At 42.9% G+C, this 22152-nt stretch overlaps 4 protein-coding genes and 1 long non-coding RNA gene across 8 annotated transcripts; 3 read left to right on the top strand and 2 right to left on the bottom strand.

Moving 5' to 3' along the window:
- Nucleotides 1–109: 109 nt before the first annotated feature.
- nat14 (N-acetyltransferase 14 (GCN5-related, putative)) lies at nucleotides 110–2123 on the top strand. 3 transcript variants are annotated; one of them, XM_034553854.1, is made up of 4 exons: nucleotides 110–313; nucleotides 723–868; nucleotides 959–1264; nucleotides 1362–2123. In XM_034553854.1, exons 2-4 carry the CDS (start codon nucleotides 788–790, stop codon nucleotides 1809–1811), a joined length of 837 nt encoding a protein of 278 aa, XP_034409745.1. In that variant the 5' UTR covers nucleotides 110–313; nucleotides 723–787; the 3' UTR covers nucleotides 1812–2123. The 3 variants fall into 3 exon arrangements, with proteins under 3 accessions (XP_034409745.1, XP_034409747.1, XP_034409746.1); XM_034553856.1 differs by lacking the exon at nucleotides 110–313 and adding an exon at nucleotides 324–568; XM_034553855.1 differs by lacking the exon at nucleotides 110–313 and adding an exon at nucleotides 324–580.
- Nucleotides 2124–4802: 2679 nt separating this feature from the next.
- On the top strand, nucleotides 4803–6659 carry aicda (activation-induced cytidine deaminase). The gene is made up of 5 exons (XM_034553720.1): nucleotides 4803–4910; nucleotides 5458–5623; nucleotides 5735–6017; nucleotides 6208–6323; nucleotides 6426–6659. The coding sequence occupies exons 1-5, from the start codon at nucleotides 4891–4893 to the stop codon at nucleotides 6474–6476; spliced, it is 636 nt and encodes a 211-aa protein (XP_034409611.1). The 5' UTR covers nucleotides 4803–4890; the 3' UTR covers nucleotides 6477–6659.
- LOC117745417 lies at nucleotides 5478–7548 on the bottom strand. Its single transcript, XR_004611233.1, has 3 exons — nucleotides 7339–7548; nucleotides 5753–5938; nucleotides 5478–5665 (listed from the first exon to the last, which is right to left on the bottom strand). It is a non-coding gene; the product is annotated as an uncharacterized LOC117745417 (long non-coding RNA).
- On the top strand, nucleotides 7192–14633 carry LOC117745414 (adaptin ear-binding coat-associated protein 1-like). Its single transcript, XM_034553719.1, has 7 exons — nucleotides 7192–7486; nucleotides 8732–8832; nucleotides 9250–9354; nucleotides 9565–9646; nucleotides 9753–9861; nucleotides 10101–10248; nucleotides 12668–14633. The coding sequence occupies exons 1-7, from the start codon at nucleotides 7386–7388 to the stop codon at nucleotides 12766–12768; spliced, it is 747 nt and encodes a 248-aa protein (XP_034409610.1). The 5' UTR covers nucleotides 7192–7385; the 3' UTR covers nucleotides 12769–14633.
- Nucleotides 14634–15002: 369 nt separating this feature from the next.
- Nucleotides 15003–17477, bottom strand: mfap5 (microfibril associated protein 5). 2 transcript variants are annotated; one of them, XM_034553721.1, is made up of 7 exons: nucleotides 17412–17477; nucleotides 16420–16497; nucleotides 16278–16310; nucleotides 16118–16153; nucleotides 15931–16018; nucleotides 15217–15290; nucleotides 15003–15134 (listed from the first exon to the last, which is right to left on the bottom strand). In XM_034553721.1, the coding sequence occupies exons 2-7, from the start codon at nucleotides 16460–16462 to the stop codon at nucleotides 15022–15024; spliced, it is 387 nt and encodes a 128-aa protein (XP_034409612.1). In that variant the 5' UTR covers nucleotides 16463–16497; nucleotides 17412–17477; the 3' UTR covers nucleotides 15003–15021. The 2 variants fall into 2 exon arrangements, with proteins under 2 accessions (XP_034409612.1, XP_034409613.1); XM_034553722.1 differs by having other exon boundaries at nucleotides 17415–17441.
- Between the last annotated feature and the right edge of the window lie 4675 nt (nucleotides 17478–22152).

The following is a 22152-nucleotide window of genomic DNA, read 5'->3' as shown; positions in this document are numbered from 1 at the left end:
TTCGTCGCTTTGTGTTTGGTTTTTGTGAACACAACAAAGGTCATTGTATTTGGAGCGCTGTTTACGCCGTGACGTTGCGGTGGCCTTTTTACGTAGCCTTTACGCAGTACGGGTTGTTCTTACGCAAATGGCGCAGCTCGACACATTGGAACACGTGAAACGGGACCTCCAAACGGGAGTACGTGTGTATTCGGAATCCCTCTGCACAAGAAACGGACTCTTATCGACCAATCGGACGTGTAAAAGGCTGCAACACAACTGAGGGACACATTCCGAGCTGCTCCAGTTTAATGTGAGCAGCCTGACGGAGAAGGTAAGCGGAAACGAGGGTTGGCGCAGGAGTCTGAATGTGTCAGCAGTCCGCAACAACCATATAAGGGGCTGAACGGGCGTCTTTTCGCTTTCGACTGTAACGGTGCCTTTTGGTGACCACCGTGAAACGTGTGGATACAAAAACAATCTGGAATGAGTGATGGGGACACATGCATGTCATAAATCCTCCATAATCCCCATCTGTCTTTGTTGTTTGGAACCAGTGTGATTGTTACAGTGCAACTGCTGGCTCATTGTAGGCAAAGTAGTACGTAAAGAGACATTCTCACCAACTACAGCCTTTAACACAATCGGGTCTACAACCGTATATGTTATGTGCACGATTTATAGTATCAAGCATCCCTTCTGTCCACGTACTCCTCCATGTAAGTGTTTTTTTTTTTTTTCAGGGTCCTGTGGATGTGTCTAGAACCATTGGTGCGCCAGTCCTGCTGTTGGAGCTCAACCCCTAAACATGGTGAGGCTGGAGCTGGATCAGGTGGTGATGAGGAGGATGAAGGAAGACGACATAGAGATGGTCAAAGCCCTCATCAAGGTTGGTGCAAGTTTGAGATGGTTTTCATCATGGTGGGAATCCGCTCCCTGTGATGTTTGTGCTAATTTGTTGTAACTTGCACCTCTCCAGGAGGGCTGCGAGGGCACAGAAAACCGCCTCATCCTTCACGTCCTCACTCGTCCGCTCTGCCTCTTCATCCTGGCTGTTTTCTCCTCGATGCTGCGCTGCCTTGTGCATTCCTTTATTCTGGCCCTTGCTATTCCTGTCTTCCTGCTAATTATTTTTCTCAAAATCACCATGCCGCGGTCCACGGGGGTTCTGGGCAGCAGCCGGCCCTCCTGGGACTATGTGGGTAGCAGCTACAGAGGGACACAGGATGAGCCACTGCTGAATCCGTACTGCAGGATCAGTGGCAAGACACCAGGGACTAGAAAGGTCAGTCTACTAGTGCGCCCAACTGTGTTTTGTGCAGTTTCCTCTTCATTCTAGTGACCTAATGTTGCAGCCAAATAATCATATTTCTATTGCTCAGCCAAGGCGCAGAATCACACCCAAAGACAAGGACAAAGATGTGTCAACAGAGACTGTCACCCCAGAGAGGGAGCAGGCAGCAGGGCAGGTCTGGGTGTCAGAATGCGATGGCGAGATCCTCGGCTGCATCTTCAGGGAAAGCGAGAAGCGAGCGGACGTCAGGAGGATCTGCAGGTTGGTGACGGGCTGCTGGTACCGCAGGGAGGGTCTGGGCCGGCTGTTTGTCCAGAGTCTGGAGCAGAGAGAGAGGGAGGCTGGCGCACACAGAGTGTACACTCACGTCCCTTACCCGTCCAAACTGGGGGAAGCCTTTTTCAGGAAGTTGGGCTATCAGCAATTTGGGGAGGGGACTGATGAAAAAGAAGATGATGATGAGGAGAGGAAGCTCGAGCCTCCAGAGAGAGGCTTTCTGGGATACCCCCTCACAAAAGTGTTTTACAAAGACCTGTGATTGAGTAAAGATGGACTCATGGAGAGAGAAAGGTGGCATTAGAATGGCTAAAAGTAAAGAAGCCATAACACAAGTTGCCATTGCTGAAACATGTTTGGATTTTCTGATCATTTATTGAATATTTGTATTATTTATGCCAGTATTTATTTATTTATTGTATGTGTTGCTGTTTTGTTTGTTTTAATTATATTTGTACCTTTTCATCAAATAAGTACCATCTCTCCATTCTTTTAAAACGAATAGTTATTATGTAAAAGACAATGAAGCCACAGTCATCCATGTTCTCATCTTTTATAAGGAAATAAAATATTTATGTAAAATGTGTGTTTCCTTAATATGTGTTTGTGTGGTTCATTTCTAGAAAAAAGCATCCACACTGTAAATGATGTGTGATTGCACACGTTTGTTTGTATGTGAAAGTGTATAGATGTGTAGGAAGATGTACAGTTATTATATATGAAGTATGTGTTTATTCGATCCACCAGTACAGTATGTTGGGACATGCACTCCCTCCCTTTCTTTAGCTTTTGTTCTTTCATTTAGGGTTTCTTTGTTATATAAAGAATAATGGTGATTGTAGTTGTCAAATAAGATATTCATAACATATGTAAATATAATATTAAACTAATATACATTAATTTATAATCTCTTGGCTGCAGCCCTACAATATTGAAGAAATAATGTTTTTTCAAAATCTCACAAATTTAAATCTACTTGGATATCAGTGTTTCAAAACTAATTCATATTGCAGATTGAATCAGCACATTTCATACACTTTATGCATTGGTAATCTGTGGTTTGCAGGTGACTGGCAGTTTATGTGACTAAGTGGGGAAATGCACACAGCCCCATTCTGAGGCTAACCTTCGTATGGTTAGCAGCTCACACACTCGCACTGCGCATCTACCTCCTGCAAAACCTCAGGCGATGTCAGTGTAGCATCAGTGTGCCACGGATAAACACCACAGGACGTGTGTGCTGTGCTAATGTGTGTGAGAAGGAGGCATATCTCACCTGATGTGCAGACAAATACAGGCCAACTGTATACTCACTGCAACCTCAATCATGCAAGCTGTAGTGGAAAATCACTGTCCTTTAATTAACTTTGATGAAAAAGCTGAGACACCCAGTAACATAACAGTGTTGTTACATGCATGCGTAAGTGTGTGGTCAGCTCATTTTACCTTGTGAAAGCTGTACTTTACTTGTGCCACTTCGTGGGTCATCATCGGGTTGTTTCTACATGACTTGTCAAAGAGCAGACACCTGTTAGCCGTGCCTCTACCCGCCCGATCTGGAGCTATTATTGTTGTCAGGAAACAGATGTGAGTTCACACACTGGAAAGAAAGTCTGTTTGTGACTGTGGTCATGTGCGTCTGCACGGTATGGCTGTGTGTGAGTGTTTTTGTGCGCGTGTGCAGGGTGTGGGCGGGTGGGTTTTGGAAAGTCTGACTTGGCATTTCCTACACCCGGTTACTGCCCCTGACGTTGGGTTAAATGCACAGCCGTGTCTGGCCATACTGTACTACTGCACCACACACACACACACACACACACACACACATCAGAAGGGTGGCAGTGCACGTGAGCGTTCATGTGTGCCTAGGAGATGACCTTGGTCATCTGTGGTCAAACCCAGTGAGCTGGGTGGGAAGTGGTTACATATAGTTTGGCATTTGATCAGCCTCTTGAAGTCGAGAAAAGGCACATGCACACAGGATCAAATGTGCAGAGACATTAGGCTTAGTGCACCGTCAGAGTAATGCAATATGATGTGAGGTCGCTCAGAGCATGCAGACACACATACACATGAATCACTCAAAGTTTCGGGGCACCACACAATCATAGGATAAATTAGATAAATTAGTTCCAGATGAAGTACAACATATAGACTGTGTTAATGACATTCTCATACAGATGGCTAACACATACACACGTGTGCACGTACACACACAGAGGAGCTCCAAAAACAGCCACCCTGGGAAACGGTGAATTCCCCAAACCACAGAGTGCATGAGAGGGTGAGGGGAGTCATGGGAAAGCAGGATGCCTGCATGCAGTGCCACTGAGTGAGCAGACTGGGCTGGAGCTAAAACAGACAGAGCAAAGAAAAGACGAGAGCAAAATAATACGCGTCCTGATTTGGCAAGGAAGGATGACAGCATCTGATGGTTCAAAGGCCCATGAGTGAGATTTATCCACTGTGGTCGGTCAGCTGGCCGGCCGGTCCAGCACACGCGTAGGGTGAGGGAGGTCGATTACAGTTCTGCTTCCAGCCTGACACAGTTTGGGAAAACCCAGATCAGAGGACGAAGTAGGTGTCCGGGCCTTCGAGGTCAGGCAACGCCTATGGCTCCACCAAATCTTGGGGCCCAGAGGAAGTGGGGGGAGGGGGGCTAGCTAGGTGGAAAAGCCTGAATAGCAGGACGGGATTGTGGATCAAGGTGAGATGGTATCTGGAGGTTTTTACTTAAGGATTGGGGGAAATTAAAGCTCGAGACTATAAGAGTCTTTAGTGTTCGGAAAGTTCCAGCCAGTTTACTCAGTTTACTGACGTCTATGAAAAACTCCAAAGGTTACAAATCACGTCAAACAGCCCTCCTCTCATGTGTGGTCACTCTGATTGTTTAGTAAAATGTTTGTAGCATAAACTGCCTCCCCAATAAAATGCCTTAATGGCTTTGTATCAAAAGAAGGGTTTCACTTCAATCACTATGTGAACTAATGTAAAAAGAAATGTTAAAAAAACGAAAAAATATGAGTACTTTATTTATAGCTTCAACTGTTTTTGCAGCAACACAACTTTACCCATCCATCTCTTTAGTATCACGCCCCCTGAACTTACTTTGAAAAATCTGTCCGGCCAAACAGAAGCTGCCTCTGTATGCAGGATGTTTAAGTTTAGAGGTATATGTTCTCAGTTCCCTCCTTTTAACCCCCCAAAACACACACACACACACACACACACACACACACACACACACAAACAAACACACACACACGCACACACTTTCGATCTTTGTCATTTACCTCCATTTACTCGCCCGCTGAGTGACAAAGCAAAGCGCGTCTTTCAAAATGATAACAAAGCTAGACAGGTGAGCAAAATGGATATATTCTATTTATACGATGTATGCTTTTCAGATTTCTTTGCATGACACACAAACACTATCAAATATCAATTGAGGTTTTCCATATTAATGAATAACTATCCTAGTTTCGCTAAAAGTTGTGAAACTGAGAGTGAGAAAAAAAGCAGTGAATGTTAGTCGTCTTCTGAATGTCCATCACTCACATATTGTTAACCACAGGTTTGACGTGAGTTTATTGTGCTAACTTATTAGGATTCAAACTTGAATTCATGTGTGAATCATCCGACTAACAATACGTTAAATTGTAATTTCCTGAGTTTCTGAACAGTCTTCTCAGACTTTCCTGGCATAACATTTCTGAATAATACTAAGGTTATTTGTCACGATTCACAGAACAGCAACATTTTTGAGAATGGCATTCTTACTGATGAAATGTTGACTGGTAAAATCAGAGCGCCACATTTTTGGAAATGGATCTGGTCTTCAGATATTATCGAAGTTGCCCACATGTCATTGGCAAATAAAAAGGGAACCTTTTCTTCCTTTGTCTCAGTGTGCTTTTGCCCCAAAAAAAGTTCATCTACCATTACAAGAACATGCGCTGGGCAAGGGGCCGACATGAGACTTACCTCTGCTTTGTAGTGAAGAGGCGAGTGGGGCCAGACTCCTTATCCTTTGACTTTGGACACCTCCGCAATCGCAGCGGCTGCCATGTAGAGGTACGTAATGTCGGTCAAGATGGGGAAGCATGTGAGAGGCGCCTGTTCAGGGGAGTATAACAAGTGAAAATAGGGCATCAGATTGTTTCCTGTTCTCTTATGTCTTTATAGCTGTTGTTCCTACGCTACCTGGGAGCCTTGTGCCCTGGTTTGTGGGGTTGCGGAGGCACCGGAGAGAAGAGGCTCAGTTACTCCATCACCTGGTTCTGCTCCTGGTCTCCCTGCGTAAACTGCTCCATCAGTTTGTCCCAGTTCCTCAGCCGGACGCCCAACCTTCGCCTCAGGATCTTTGTCTCTCGCCTTTACTTCTGTGACCTGGAGGACAGCCGGGAAAGAGACGGCCTGAGAATGCTGAAAAAAGCTGGCGTGCAGATCACAGTCATGAGTTACAAAGGTGGAGGCATAAATTGGTGTGTATGTGGTTGAGATATAAAGAGAGAGCGATGTGTAATTCAAGAGCCAGAAACAACTGGAAAGTTAAGCGAGCCAAATTCCACCTAAAAATCCATTGTGTGACTTATCATGGTTGCTCTCTGGATGTCAACAATTTGATCATTTAGAACTTTTTTCCTCTCACTTTTCAGACTTCTTCTATTGCTGGCAGACCTTTGTGGATCGCAAGAAAAGCAACTTCAAGGCCTGGAAAGAGCTGCACCCAAACTCTGTTCGCCTAGCCAGAAAACTCAACCGCATCCTCCAGGTAGAAGATTTCCCAGACTTCATGTTTCTTTTCAATTAAAAGGGGTCAGTCGAACCAATAATGATTAAAGAATATATCTGATATGTTTTCTTTCTTTCTCAGCCTTGTGAAACAGAAGATTTAAGGGATGCCTTCAAGCTTCTTGGACTGTGAACAATACATCTGACCTCCTCAGGTGTTAGAATTAGGTCTATTATTACATCTGTAGTGAAAAATAAATGTTGGCATTGGTCCATCACGACAACTGCTGACACTGAGAATGAGAAAAACTGAGAAAAATAGCGTAAGTTATGGCAAGGCTTGTAACGTTAGCTGCTGCTTGCTTATCCTGTTACAATATGGATATATGAAATAAAACAATAAGACCATTTTGTGTTGTTGATGTATAGATATTTTTGCAACCATAAGTGACAAAAGAGGGAGAAGACAACAACTCTGACAAAACCCAGACTGGACAACACCGTGGAAGCACCAGCCAATCACAAGGCTGCCACGCCCTAAAGTGTACCAGGCTTCATGGGACCACCATTTACTAAAATAACATCATACAGTATTGCAGCAGACTTAAAACATGAGGTAATAAATCAAGTGAAGTACGGCCCTTTTTTTCATAGACTTCTATACAATCTGACTTCTTCTTTTTTTTAAACTTTTTTAAGAGTCGCCCCCTGGTGGCCATTAGAAATAATGCAAGTGAGACTGCAGAGGTGTTGTACATGTTAACACTTTATGTTTCTGTCGGGTAAATGCTAATTACTTCTTCCAAACTTCAGGTAAAAACACTTGTGTACGTTTTCTCACAGTCTCTGAGCCCAACCCACACATACTCATTTGATGTCACTTGAGTAATTTCCCTTGACTGGACACAGGCTCAGTCGTAGGCTACGCTTCATGATGAGTAAACTAACCTTAAGATCTGGGGAATGCCCCTTTAAGGAGTAGCGCAAACAAGTTGCGCAAACACACCGTCTATTACGGTACCGAGCCGTTAACGCCGCACGGACGCGCCACTCACCGTCACCACCACCACCGCCGGCGTGCACCGACTGAGTAAAAGTCAAGATGGCGACCGAGGGTCAGGCTGAGTACGAGTCGGTCCTCTGTGTCAAACCTGAAGTCTGTGTTTACCGAATCCCACCGAGAGCCTCCAACCGGGCCATCAGGTGAGTGAGCGGCGGCGGCGGCGGCCCGCGTGCACGAGCTGCAGCCATTCGGTGCCGTTGCCTCGGCGACCTACACTACCAACTGAGCTCATCCCATAATCTCGCAAGCAACAGCGGTGGTGTTTTTTTTTTGTGGGGGGAGGTGGGGGCTGGTTGTTTTTGCTGTGTATTTACAAGGTCATCGTGGGAGATACGTAACCAACGGTTGGGCTTTGCACCCACCGAACGGGGACGAGATGGCTCCGCGTCCGTGTGTTGGTGTGATGCTGTCGGCCAATGGCACGGAGGATACACACCGCTCACGATGCTGGAAACCACTTTCAGCGGCGTCAGCATTAATGACACGTTATTGTGCCACACAGATTCCCATCGTGCGTGTCTGACCTTAAAGTAGCAGGTGGTAACCGAATAAGCAGCGCAGCATCCCTGCAGCTGCAGAGAAGTCTTGCTCAAGGACACTTCAGCAGGGTCGACGCTGCACGATGACAGAGGGCTGTCACGTGATTAATCAAACTGAAAGACAGCGGTGTCCCGTCAGACGGCTCTCGTGAGCTTGTACGTGGCCATGCAGGAAAGCTGTCGTGTAGTTGGAAAAGGCTGCCATTGAATTGTTTATCCCACACTGCATTGTCTGGGTGCTCCACCTGCATCGTAGTGGACATCACACCAACCAGACAGTAGCACCATGAGATGCACGATTGGTTACCAGTGACCATATGTACAGCGAGTAAGGGTGATGATGTAATATAGCAGCCTTAGGTCTAATGCCTTAGTCACATTCTGCATAGACAATAGCCAAAATAGAACTACAGTGGGTCTGAGTGTTAGGATGAATCATAACAGACGCATGCGTCTCAATAAACCGCTGTCACCCGCATCACACTACATCTCCCTGTGTGTGTGTGTGTGTGTGTGTGTGTGTGTGTGTGTGTGTGTGTGTGTGTGTGTGTGTGTGTGTGTGTGTGTGTGTGTGTGTGTGTGTGTGTGTGTGTGTGTGTGTGTGTGTGTGTGTGTGTGTGTGTGTGTGTGTGTGTGTGTGTGTGTGTGTGTGTGTGTGTGTGTGTGTGTGTGTGTGTGTGTGTGTGTGTGTGTGTGTGTGTGTGTGTGTGTGTGTGTGTGTGTGTGTGTGTGTGTGTGTGTGTGTGTGTGTGTGTGTGTGTGTGTGTGTGTGTGTGTGTGTGTGTGTGTGTGTGTGTGTGTGTGTGTGTGTGTGTGTGTGTGTGTGTGTGTGTGTGTGTGTCCCAGGGCTGCAGATTGGAAGCTGGATGCTCCCGACTGGACAGGACGCATGCGTGTGACGGCCCGGGGCAAAGTGGCCTACGTGAAATTGGAAGACAAAATCTCTGGTGAGGAGGAAGCAGACAGAGCGGTGTCATTGTTTACTGGGCGCTGTTGTAAATCATTTCACTGTGTTCGCCATCCCCTTTTCTGTTACTCATCTATTCCAAGGTGACCCAGCCCACATCCAAGCATGCCGTTTATTTTGGAGCAAACAGGGTGATAATCTCTGTCTTGTCTGTGCCAGGGCTTTTCAGGTATTGGCATGCTTGTTGTCCAGATTATACTTTTATACTAAAAATGCTATATAATCTTTACAAGCATCAGCCACACATTTAATTGTTGCCCCTGTTTTTAAATCCAGACGTATCTTTGTTGAGATTTGGCTAAGTAAATGTGAAATAGATCTCCTCATGATCCAAATTCCCCATTGGGCTATTTTGCCAAAAATAAAACAAACATATTTCTTGTGTTCTAACCTACAGGGGAGCTGTTTGCCCAAGCACCAGTGGACGAGTACCCTGGCATCACAGTGGAAACAGTGAGTGACTCAAGCCGTTACTTTGTGCTCCGCATCCAGGATGACAACGGTGGGTAAACAGTTTGTTGCTAAGCTATAAATATTTGGTAAATGTGCTAATAATTTAGAACACGTTTGAACGCCAATTAAACGGTTTAATTATAGTGTGGAGAGTATTGTGAAAAGCTGCCGGGTTTAGTGTGTTTTGTTTGTCATAACTTGCACATCCCTTACTGATCTCTACTCTTTGTTGTGTTTGTTGTGTTCATTCCTCTCGCAGGCCGCAGTGCGTTCATAGGCATCGGATTTGGAGACCGAGGCGATGCCTTTGACTTCAATGTGGCTCTTCAGGACCACTTCAAGTATGCAGCTGCTTCATCGTCTGTCATGAATCATAACCCCTTCGGGAGTGAATTTATTTATTCTAGTTTATTAAACTATCTTGTAATCATCTTGTTTTTTTCCCAGGTGGGTGAAACAGGAAGATGAGTTTAAGAAGCAGGCGCAGGAGCCAGACACAACCCCAAAACTGGACCTGGGCTTCAAAGAAGGACAGACTATCACTCTCAATATAGGGGTAACCTTATTGTCATTCAATTTAATTGTTATAGGGTTGGAACAATAGTGGAACAGCAAACATGGTTACAGTTTGACGAGTAAACCTCCCAAATGTATACAACTATTTAACATATTTTAACTTTCTCCTATGCTGTGTTTTCTTCTGCAGCACCATGACACACACACTCACACACACACACACACACACGCACGCACGCGTGCACACACACTCATGCAGATTTTTTTAACCTTTTCCAGCAATCAAAAAAGAGGGACAGGTCTCGCCCGCAGAGTTCAGGTGGATTTGGGCTTCTTCCACCGCCTCCTGGGGGCAAGTTAGCCCCACCTCCTTCTGCCAGATCTACCAATCATAACACACAGCCATCTGCAGGAGGAAGTGACACTGGTAGGTAATTAATACAAACACTACAGTATGGAAAGCCGACAGGGTCATACCCCAAGGCCCGCCGTGCGTCTCTGCCTGTGGCCAGGACAAGATGAGCACCAATGTAACATGTAAACATGTAGATTGCACTTAAAACCAGCATTGGCCATTTTTACACAGCAGTAATGCGACAGCCTCAAAGGCAGTGATGCAGACGGTAAACATCAGTGATGCAGACGGTAAACATTGAGTTCAACAACAACTTAATCTAACATTCTGACGGATTTCTTCGTATCCTCAATTCAAGTTTAATGAAGACTAATTGTTGTTCCTGCTCAGCCTGCGTTAGTGTAGTCTATTTTATTATCCACAATCTCAGAATCAAATAATCAGAAGTAAGAGCTCTGCGTCTTACTTGGATCAAAACAAGCCTTTGTACTTAAATATTGTGGCCCCCATTTCCCATCATGCTTAGTGCTGGACCGAGCAGTGTGTTTTTTAAATTTGCAGTTTTGTGTTTCAAAATGCAAACATTACTTTTGCATTTGTCTGTTCAGAACAAAGTTGGTTTGGTAATTGCCAAATCTGTGCACAGTGTGTAGTTTTAGCCATCAGTTTCGTGGCTCTTCAATTTCTTTACTGCGCAGCTCGTTTCTTCTCCCGTATCTGTTGCGTGATTGAGCTTTCACTTTTTCAGATGTGCTGCTTTTGATTTAAGTTTGTCAGGTCAAATAATGTTAAGCAGACTGACAAGAATTGGTCAGTTGGGGACGTTTCCAACAAGCTGTTATTTTATGCTCTGAAGCTCAAATATCTAATTCCGCCGGTCATATTCTGGCCTTCTTTAATTTGAGAAATATTTGATTGTCATGAGTTATCAAGCAATCGTTAATCGTTAGGGAGAAGGGGGGACATACTCACCTCGACTTCATCGACATTGACATGGCAATGTGTGTATTTGGTGGTCTGACGGCAGTCTTTGTCTATTTATCTAACATTTTATCTTTTGGTTATTTGATGCAGATATGATGATCTGTATGCTTGTAACAGGTTTTATAATTGGCCTGTACGGGTTTTCAGGTTTTTTTTCAGGGAAGCTTATGATTTGGGCTGTTTTCTATTGAATTGGTTGGGTTTTAAATTGTGATTGAGTTGGAAACTGATCTGCGGTTGCTCCGCTTATGACTGCGAGTCAAAGCTTGTGCTTGGCGTAGTGTTCATCAAGTTGACGTGTATTGTTCACAGTGAGGCACGGCCCTGCATCCATCTACTGTAATTACAGTCTGCCGGGTTTTGTTTTCTCATAACTTGGAAATAGATGCATCAAGATCGTGTGTGTGTGTGTGTGTGTGTGTGTGTGTGTGTGTGTGTGTGTGTGTGTGTGTGTGTGTGTGTGTGTGTGTGTGTGTGTGTGTGTGTGTGTGTGTGTGTGTGTGTGTGTGTGTGTGTGTGTGTGTGTGTGTGTGTGAGAAACAGTGGGAAAAATGTGTTGTCATTCTCAATATCATGAGATTATACAATTTGGAGACACATTGTTGTTGTTTTGTCTAACATATCTATCAGTAAGCCGCACATTGTTCTCCCCACTGACTGGCGAGAGCTCAACCCGATCTCATCTCTAAATGTAGAGATCTGTCTAAAAGTCTAAAAGAAGGTTCAACTTTTAACATTATGGCCCGAAGGATTCATCGCGTTGCAGCGTTGCTTCCACGTCCTCCTGCAGGTTGTTGTCGCCCGGTGCAGCGGTTTTATGTCCAGTGGGGCGCAGAGTGAAACCTCGGAAGTCATCCAGAATGAACTTTCATGTTAACGGTCGGAGGAAAGTTATTCCGATGTTGAAAGCTTGTATTTCCTTGGCACCATTGGGGACTGTTGTAAAGCGGTTTCCAGTGGAGCGCATGTATCCACAGTCTTTACAATGAAAGTGGTGAGTGCAATGTTAGCAACACAAGCCAAAACTATGACGGATAGACTCCAGTTGTAAAGTAATGGAATTTGTCTTCCATTAAATATGATTATTTATCAGGATAATCCGCAGACAGTTTTCATTGGAACGACTCTATACTAAATACAACTCATGATAATGTTGTAAATGATAAGCTGTGTGGATTATCCAGAGTACATTGGAGGCTCATGAAAGACTCATTGCTTGCGAATTTCTAATGTAACATTTTATTGGTTTTAGTTGCACAAATGAAATCCCGTTGACCTCCATTGAGTATCAAATAAATATTAAAACTCTGTATGTTTAGATACCATTGGGTAGGATAGCGCTGTATGTTTATTTGTCTTGCAACATAACATCATTTCCAGACTTCATAATGGGTGGAATTACTCTTAAGATAGAAATTGTCTTGTTTAGGAACAAACCATCACATCAGACATCTATAGTTCCGTTACCATTTCAGAGATGCATGATGTTTCTGTTTCTAACCACCAGGTTGTTTTTTTGATCTGGATGCCAGTAACTCAAACTCCGACTCCACCACGACAGCCAGCTCTGACCTGTGGGGAGACTTTGACTCTGTGTCCCCGAAGTGAGAAGGGGTACACTTTGTTTTTCTCCCTCTTCCAGCTCTCTCTGTAAATGTATGAAGCACCTTTTTTTTTTTTTTTCCCCCCGTTATAGGGTGCTGTTTCTCTCCCTGCCAAGCAGGGTAACCCCCTTTACCAGTTTGTTCTATTTTAGTTCTCTTGGCTTTTGGTCTTCACCAGAGATCCACTCAGACCTCACAGTCCAGTCTTAATTTAGGCCATCATGCTCTCCATCCCCATGAGGATCCTGGTCCCTCTCCTTCTGTATCTCCCCTCTCTTGTTTTCCATTTTCCTTGTTTGAATTTGGCTTTTGCCCATTTTCCATTTCATGTTTTATTTGCTGATTTCTATCGTATACATACTAGAAATACGAGCAAGGGAGACATCATTTGAAACATCTGATGATGACTACATCTAATAAAATAGGATAATGAATGCATTTTCTGTACAGAAAAATATTTATTTTCAATGTATATATTGTCAGTAGTTTGTAATTCTTGTCATTGGTGTTGTCACCTGTGTGTTCTGTAGCTTAGTTTTTCTCCCCAGCAGTGGGACTCACTATATGCACTGACTGGCAGTCGAGTCTGTCTGTAGTTGGTAACGCATAAAGTCTCGTTGAACACTCGGATTGTTTAAATAGACTTACACTGCTGTTCGAAGGTTTGGAGTCACCTATTCTGTTATATTCAATAATGACTATTTTCAAAGGGATAAATAGAGTATGATTCAGACATAAAATCATCTTCAACTGTTGCTCAGATGGATCTTTGTCTCTTTCTGCCCTTTTCAGTTGTCAGTCTTCTTGAATAATTGTACAGCGTACCAAAAAAAAAAAGACATTTTTTGCTAACTTTTCATACAAAATAACAGTTATTTGTAAAGAGGACAACCTAAAATCATGACATAAACTGTCACAAATCCAACTTTCTTGGCAGGTGATCTCAAACTTTTGAACAGCAGTGTAGGCTAAGAGTTTACCACACAAGGATTTTTACTTGAAAGAAGCTGATTTACAGATTAGTTGTGCTCTCCAGCGCCCTCTAGTGGCTCTACAGCATTATTATGAGAGATGTCAAATTGAGCTGCAGCTGTTGAACACATATTTCACCGGGGATGGGTCCTTGGCAATGTTGTAAGTGTAAAGCAGTGCGAAATAGGAATAATTGATGTGATAGGGTGTTGGCGAAAGAAATGGAGGCTTCAAGCACTTTTATCTTTGTCTCAAGGAGAAACAGAGGAGGTTTAGTCCTTGTTAAGTCATCTTTACTCAGCTGTTAAAGCTGCGACTGGTGAGTCATTTAGGTCACGACCTCTCTCCTCCTCAATGAATAGGTCTGTGTTTTTGAACTGTCCCGTATGTCATCTCCTTAATTCTTTATGAGAAGGTGGTCCGGTCGCAGACCTCAATCACAGCATGTTGTACAAACTGAGTTTTAACTGTGAACTTCAATTCCATGCTGAGCTGTAACGTCGTTAAAGGTATTCTGATGCGGACGAATGCAACCTGGGACCAAGCTAGTTTGTTTGATGCAGTGTTTTGTTGTTATATAGTCATATACAGAGAGATGGAATATGTTGCACTGATGTCACATGTGGTATGATGATGATGATGATGATGGATATTGATTGGAGCACACATAGATTGTGTGAGTGTAACGCTCTAAACAATGTTTGTCAATGTTTGTTTACTGTTTAAATTATATGCATCTCTCCCAAATGTGACTTGTTATTCAAACTGTATATGTGTATGTATATGCAAAGGAAAACATAAAAATATCACTCAGTGGCCATCACTTTAATTTTATTTATTTTTTTCTCCTGAATAAACAGAGCGAAAAATAACAACTCATTAAACAAATAACTCATGAACAAATGTGGTTGTATATGTTTCTTTTGTGGTTACATTAGTGCATATAATACTGGATTGTATTATGAAGTACACCGATTGGGTCGTTCTTTGTACAATGAAATGACTCAGTGCTGCTATAGGCCCATTACTATAGTACCTTAAATGGATTGTAAACGATAGAAGACATATTAAAAACACACAACTGAAATGAGCTTCCATATTCAGACACAGAAGACATAGATATGACTCTGCACACACGTGCGTATGTGTGAAAGAAAAAGACAGCCCTAGGTGTTGAGTGGTGGATTTACGGTGTTATGGGCTGTTTTTATGATGACGTCCCTGGTTTGTGTCTCTAAGAGAGGCTCCATCCTCCCAGGTGGTCACATCTCCATCCTGGGCCCCATCAGGCCTTGTTTGCCCAGGTTTTGGGGTTGCTATGGCGATTGCGACAGCGTTTCCTATTAGATGACCTCTCAACACGCCTGGGCCACCCGGACAACTCTCTGCACAGTTCGGCTGTAATGTGCAAAACACAGATAATTTCTGTACGTGTATGATCACGTCTCCACAAGCTTGTCTTACTTGCAGAGCTTCTCACCTTTCCGATGCTCGTCCTGCTCGCACACGGTCCTCGTACAGACCTCGTTGTTGATCACGTAGACACGAGAAAGGCTGCGTCAGAAACGGGAGATCACATGAGAGCTGTAGCGATTGAGGTAAACACCATCTAATAATCCATTTCATCACAACACTGACGGGTGCTATTCTGGTGGTACATTTAGCTTACATTGTTAATATGCTAGGACATAAAGGCCCCAAATTGATTTCTTCAATCGGCTTTTTATTATAAGCAAGAGAGGCTTCAATTTTCACTGTTTCCTGCCAACGCTAGAACAGTGTTGGCTTATTTCACATTTTTTCCTGTGTTTCAGGTTTGGCCGCTGCTCTTAACTGTGTTTTAGCAACAGCTGAATTGAAATCTGAGGACATTTGAGGGTTGTATACCTAACCTGACCAGGAGTATCATATTTAATAAAACCCTGCACAGTCCTGACTATATATAAAAACTAAGCATGCATGTGTTTACTTTTCTTTTTAGTACTCAATGACTTTAACTTTTTAAGGTACATTTTAACATTGTTAGGGTGAGAGTACTTTCTCCACTTCTGATCTCCGTACTACTTCATGTGTGTTTTAAGAAACACATGAAGCTAGAATACGGCAAATTAATTGCTAACTTATAAAAGTAATTCTCCATGTGGCCTAAATTGCTCAATTAGAACTGGTGTTTTGTAGAAACATTGCAGACCACCTGTAGAGACAAAGAGCACCGATACATCTCTTGATGGGCCGGTGGACCGAGTACATCCTGGTGCAAGGATACATCTCCTCCCTACAGTCTGCAGAGACCGGAGAGACAAGACATATTGAAATTGGACCAACCGCAATGACAAGATGAAGCATGTGTCAGAGGTCATCTCCAATCTGCTGTCACTCACTGTCCGGCAAAAGGCTCCCAAGTGCATCAGTACTCTCTAAAAGAAGCAGAGAAAACAAGATCAGATTGGGAAAATACAAGTGACCCATTGCAACGACTCACAGACTGACGGATGCCATGCAGCTGATCTAAACGTGTGACTTTTAGGAGAAGAGTATTACCGGTCTGCTGGTCTTGGGCTACAGCTGTGAGCGCTGTGGAACAGAAACCACATGAGGGGAGTGTTTCACAGCATAAAAACAAACACAGCGACTCAACCGTAGTTAAACAAGATGATTTGTGTGTCCTGTTTGGCAGCGTTACCGTGGAAACTGCAGAGGAGCAGGACCACTGGAAGGCCGCCCATTCTTTCAACTTGTCAGAGTTTGAGCTTTTATGAGGCTGGAGGAAAACCGAAGAGGAAAAGAGTCAGGATGATTTCACAGAGTGGAACTGTTCAATATCCTCACTCAGGATTTTTGTTGCTGTTGCTGTTTCCTTTTATCTCATTGCATATAAATGCTCCCAGATCACTGTAATGTTTTCCCCAAGGTTTTGCTCCAGCTGAAAAACACAGAGTAGTTTCCATCGTTATAGAGGAGCGTGATGGCATTTTGCTGTGGAATAGTCTGTCCTACACTTTATTTATGTAGACTTGGACTGCTTGTGATCAGCTAGATAAAGTAGTACAGGAGGCAACTGTCAGAGAGAGTTTTTTTTTTTTTTTTAAATGACACACAACATTTTTTTTTTCCTCTGACAACAATTGTGTGTTTTTCTCCTTGCCTTCGCTCCGTCTCTTCCCTCTCTCCGCCCTGCATCATTCCTCTCGTGATGTGTCAGTGTAACTTTGGAGTCCAAGACGTGAGCTCTCTCAAAAGAATGTGTTTTCTTGTGCCCTATTTGAGCCTCCCCCCCGCCCCTCCTCTGATACAGTCGCACATTCTTTTCCAGCTTTCTTTTCATACAACATATTACTGCTTTCCAGCTGTACAATCATCACAAAGTCCCTCTGAGCATTGTTAGTTTTAGTTGATGATCCCAGTCACACGTTTGCAATTACTGAATTGAAACTGTGGTTTGTCTTGTTTAACTCGGTGGCTCTGTTGATCTGTTTGTGAGAGAGGCATGTTGATCACCGCTTTTACTCACTGAACTCTGCATGCAAGCGCAAATCACTCCACAATGAAATATAGATTCTGTTTACATCTCATCAATAGTAAATATCCTTCCATTGATATTTTTGGATGTGAGATATCCTGCATGTGAAAATAGAGGAAAATAGGTAAAATGAAGCATAATTAACTTATACTCACAACCTGTGCTGTCTTCCACAACTGCTTTAGTTTTATGAATCTTTTGTGTTCTCTTGTTCCCTCTCCTTCCCTCTCATCCCTCCTCCCTCCTCCCCCTGTCCTCCAAACCATTAGATTTTTGTTTTTTACTTTTTTCGTCCTGCCCCAATCTGGTAAAAAAAAAAAATCGAGCATGCAGCTATCTGATGAGTATTTCCTCTTTGGTTCACACAAACACCGTTATATTGCTTTTCTTGTGCAGGCATTTTATTAGACAGATATATTTAGTATGTTGGTGTCTCATCACCACACAAAGCTCAATATTTACTGTCATCCTCCACAAAAAGTATGGCAGTTTCTCTTGTTTATAGGCTCCATTGCATTTGTGAAGGCACTCAAATTTGACTTTTGCACTACTTACCAGCAGGTGGCGCCGTGCACATATAATATGGTCTTTGGTCTAAACAGACAATCTTATGCAGGGATCAGTCAAAAACAATGACTGAATTGATCGAACAGCTAATGCTATTAAGTGAACCACTGTAAGGATCAGAGAAAGTCTCATGTTTTGAACACTTTGTTTAGTGTTAAAATATTACCTGATTAATTGTTGAAGTTATTGATTAAGCAAAAACACCAAATATTCTGTTTTATATCGATGTAAACTGATACTGTTGCTCAAGTGGTGATGGGTATTTTTTATTATTATCTTTTAATAATTTACAAAATAAACTATCAATCAATTGCAAATGCAAAATACAAATACAAACAATTATTTCTGGTTTTTTTCTGGTTTTGAGAATGCATATCTTCAAGGGAAGTGTTCAAAACACCTGTTAAAGAATATAAAATATATTTTCTTTTAACACAATGTAACCCCATATATTAACCTGTCGGCTTTTAGAACAATTTGACTTAAGTCACAATATTGTGGGTTGGATTCTTGACCTTTTAACTAATAGGACACAAAGTTTAAATGGAATTCTGTCGGACCAAGTTTGCTCCTCCACTGGCTCCCCACAAGGATGTGTGCCTTCACCCCTATTATTCATCCTCTCCACAAATATGTGTCAGAGCAGGTATGAAAATAGGACCATTTTAAAGTATGCAGATGATACTGTTATTGTTAGTCGGCTCCAGGGCAATGAGACCAGCCGCGGTCCGGTCATCCACGACTTTGTGAAGTGGTGTGAGGAGTCGTATCTTCAATTCTTCAATTAAACATATCCAAAACTAAAGACATGATACATTGATTTTAGAAAACATGCCCACACACATGAGGTAGTATTCATTAAGGGTCAGACAGTGGAATGTGTGAAATCCTACAAATATCTTGGGTCAATTATTGACCCAAAATTGAATTTTGATGCAAACTGTGAAGCCGTGTGCAAAAAGGGGCACCGGCGTTTGTTTTGTTTGAGGAAACTGTCATATGACAAAAACACGATGACTTTATTTTATCGTGCTTTTATTGAAATGTAATGTGTGTCGAGATGAATACCTCACTTTCACTTTTCCAGTCTACCTACGGGTACAAATAAAGTAACCTGAACCTGAAGGAGATCACTACTGCATAGCATTGCTATTTATACTTCATTTATTCTTGTGAGTGGTTTGGGAATATTGTGCATTAACAGGTGAAGAGAGTTGTAAAATAAGCACTACAACTTTGTTATGACTTTACAGGAGCACATTTTTCTGCAAACATATTTGCTCAGTTGACCTCATTAGAAAGAAATATCACATACTGTCAAAGAGGTTTCCTCCCTGATAAGAAGCCCAAAGTGCTCAGCTACTCATCTGCTCAAGAGACAACTTTGACCCACGTTAGTAACAGATGGGTATTAAATCTTGCACAATTTAAATCATTGATGAACTTCAACCATTAGAATATAAGGAATTTGAACAAATCTTGCAGAGAGTTTACGTGTGCATTTGTGTGTAATTAAACATTCGTCATATCTGGCCCACAATTCCTTATCAGCTTACTTCAATTATCCCAAGTGGTATCTGTGCGATGATGAAAGTGACTATCAAGGCTATGGTTCCTGACCCTTTGTCTCAGAGGCCCTGTGTGTTGAAAAGATGCTTTTCATTGGCACTGTCGCTGCATCGGAAGGGAAACTTGACTCTGCATTGACTTGGCTAATATAAATATTGCTACACATTCCATTGAAGTCACAACTCTCCCTGGCTCTCACCCTACGGTAGGCCATGTCAGTTCAAGAGTGAGACACTCATCATCCCCTTGACTACACGGACTCGAGGTTGAGTGCCTGTGCGGTGGTCCTAACAAGGTCGTCTGGGCGAGGCCGATGACAGCTTGACAGATGGAGGCCATGTAAGCAAAAGAGAGGAGGAGGGCAGTCAAGAGAGACGATCGGTCCTTTGAACATCAACCTGCCTCTCTTCCGAAATGCTGCTCAGGTTATTGGGGATCTAAAAAGAATGGTTTAGGAAATCATGCCAGATAGTAAACACATGATAATCTTTAGACTTGTTTATTAGTTAGATGGCATTTCAAGAGGCACGCCAGCTCTGCAATACTCTACCACCGACCTCCTTTTCACCCCACCTCCTCTTCTCTCTGACTGTATAGCTGGTAGCGGTTGTGCTGAGTTTCCTATGCAGGACAACACACGCACGCACACACACACACACACACGCACACACACACTGCAGCAAGTGAACGCTCCCATTAACACTTTGTGATTCTCTGTATGCTCACTCATGAATGATTACATGCTATTCAGTGTTGCTCATCAGTGGTGATTTGAGTCTCTTCTGGTGAATCAGTGTCATTACTCTGGATCCTGTTTAAGCATTTAAAGTAGTGTTGGGGGTAAATCAGGTTGTGATGACCTAAGTGTCATCTTTACTGCGGGGATACATTTCAGACATTCGGCCATATGAACTCTTTATTTGCTCCACACTCACCATCAATCTGGCTCTTGTTTCCGTGTCCAGCTACCACTCTCACTAAATGTGACATCTTTTATCAGATATCTGTCTAAATATCTGTTACACCTGACAGCTTTTTCCAGCATGCTTCATCCATGCCACATGTGGCAACCTATGTTGCGCAAGAGAGAACTCAAAACTCTCCTCTAAAGACACAAGCAAGGGAACTCACTTACAGTTTGAAGATAATTTATAGGTAGTGAATGTGACGCCATGCCTTCACGAAGTATAAACTTTGTGCCCAAGTGAGCTTCATTTGATACTGGTTGCATGAAATCTGAATTTTGCTGACATTACATATCTAAATCTGATGATCTCGGGTTTCCAGATCTTCACAAATGTCTAAAGGTCTGTCGTAACTTGGATGTACAAACATGATTTAAAGTAAAATAAGCTGCATCTCTCTGACATAGTCGTGAGGACCTGTGTGTAAAAGCTGTGCTTGTTTCTCCTGTTTTCATCATTCCTGTGATCCGTCCTCTCAGATTTGCACCTCGATCAGCATCTTTCTGTTGGCACTCTATTGTCTCCGGTCCGCACCATGTGTTCCCATTTGTCAGGCTGTGGTCCTCCATTGACCCCACCCGAGTGTCACATGAGCCGTGTGTCCTCTGTTTCCTGGTAAACAGCGCATCCCAAACAGCGGCTACTAAAAGTCTTAATGTAAGCATACTTCGGGACACGGCTAAAGAAGCTGTACGTTGTTTCTACCGGAGACGAGAAGGGAGTGAATGAAGGGGAGACAGGTGTCACAGATAGACAACGTAGATGTGACCACAGAAGCGAAGATGAAAGGGAAAGACAAAGGCCTAAGTGTCATAAGAGGAGAAACACAGGAGGAAAAGTAATCAGCACGAGCGCCAGGGATAAAAAGAGAGCACAGTCGAGGGAATTAACAGGCATGATGGGTCACAGTGTTCTAAGAGATTGTGCTGTTACAGGCCCGCAGGCACCAATGGTAGCCTGACTTTTGCATTTGAGGTCTGTGCAGTGCAGATAGTCAGAGGGAGGTGATGATGTGCACGGTGTGTAAATAGATGGGTCTGGGATCTATTTATAAGTCCATCTGGAGTGGCTCTAAGCAGGGGTTAGCACATGCCCTACTGACATAACACACACACAACCATACTGCACATTAGCAGCCGGCTACCGACGAGGATACACTCCAAACTTGAAACTGAGACGCAATTTGAATTTAAAGTTAATTGTCTATGATGCAATTTAGTTGTACTTTTTGCAGCGGTAGTAAATTCAACTCCCTCTATTGTGAACACAAATTAATTTGAACGTTGTATTTTCTTCTTTTACAGTGGTGAACAGTTGTTAACATCGTAGCATAATTAAAAATGAGGAATGCGGGTGATTTTTCAACCAGTAATTGTCCTGTGTGACAGATGTAGGACAACTACATGCGTGCAGATTTCACGTGAGGTTTGTTTTAGTGTCAACATGTCAATCAATCATTTATCCAAGTACAGCACAGTATAATATACTATAATAAAAGTCATTTTAGCTTTAGTGTGGAAAACATATTTTAAATAAATAGTTTAAACAGATATATGTTCTGTTTGCAGTACTTTCTACTGCTTATCTTTTATTTTTTTCGACATTGCTATGCACTAAACAGCAAGACAAATTCCTTGTATGTGAAGACATGACAATAAAACTTGTTCTGATCTTTGATTCTGATATCTTGTTTTCCCTGCTGCAGGTAGTACTATGCCCTGGATTTGCATCACATACACTTGGAAGAAGATCGCGGTGGTATCACTATCAGCTTGTATTGTTCAGTCCACTTTTA

This window comes from Cyclopterus lumpus, chromosome 16, assembly GCF_009769545.1.
Source record: "Cyclopterus lumpus isolate fCycLum1 chromosome 16, fCycLum1.pri, whole genome shotgun sequence".
NCBI lineage: Eukaryota > Metazoa > Chordata > Actinopteri > Perciformes > Cyclopteridae > Cyclopterus > Cyclopterus lumpus.
Note: the sequence above shows the minus strand (reverse complement) of the source record. Positions and strands in the feature narration are given on the sequence as shown.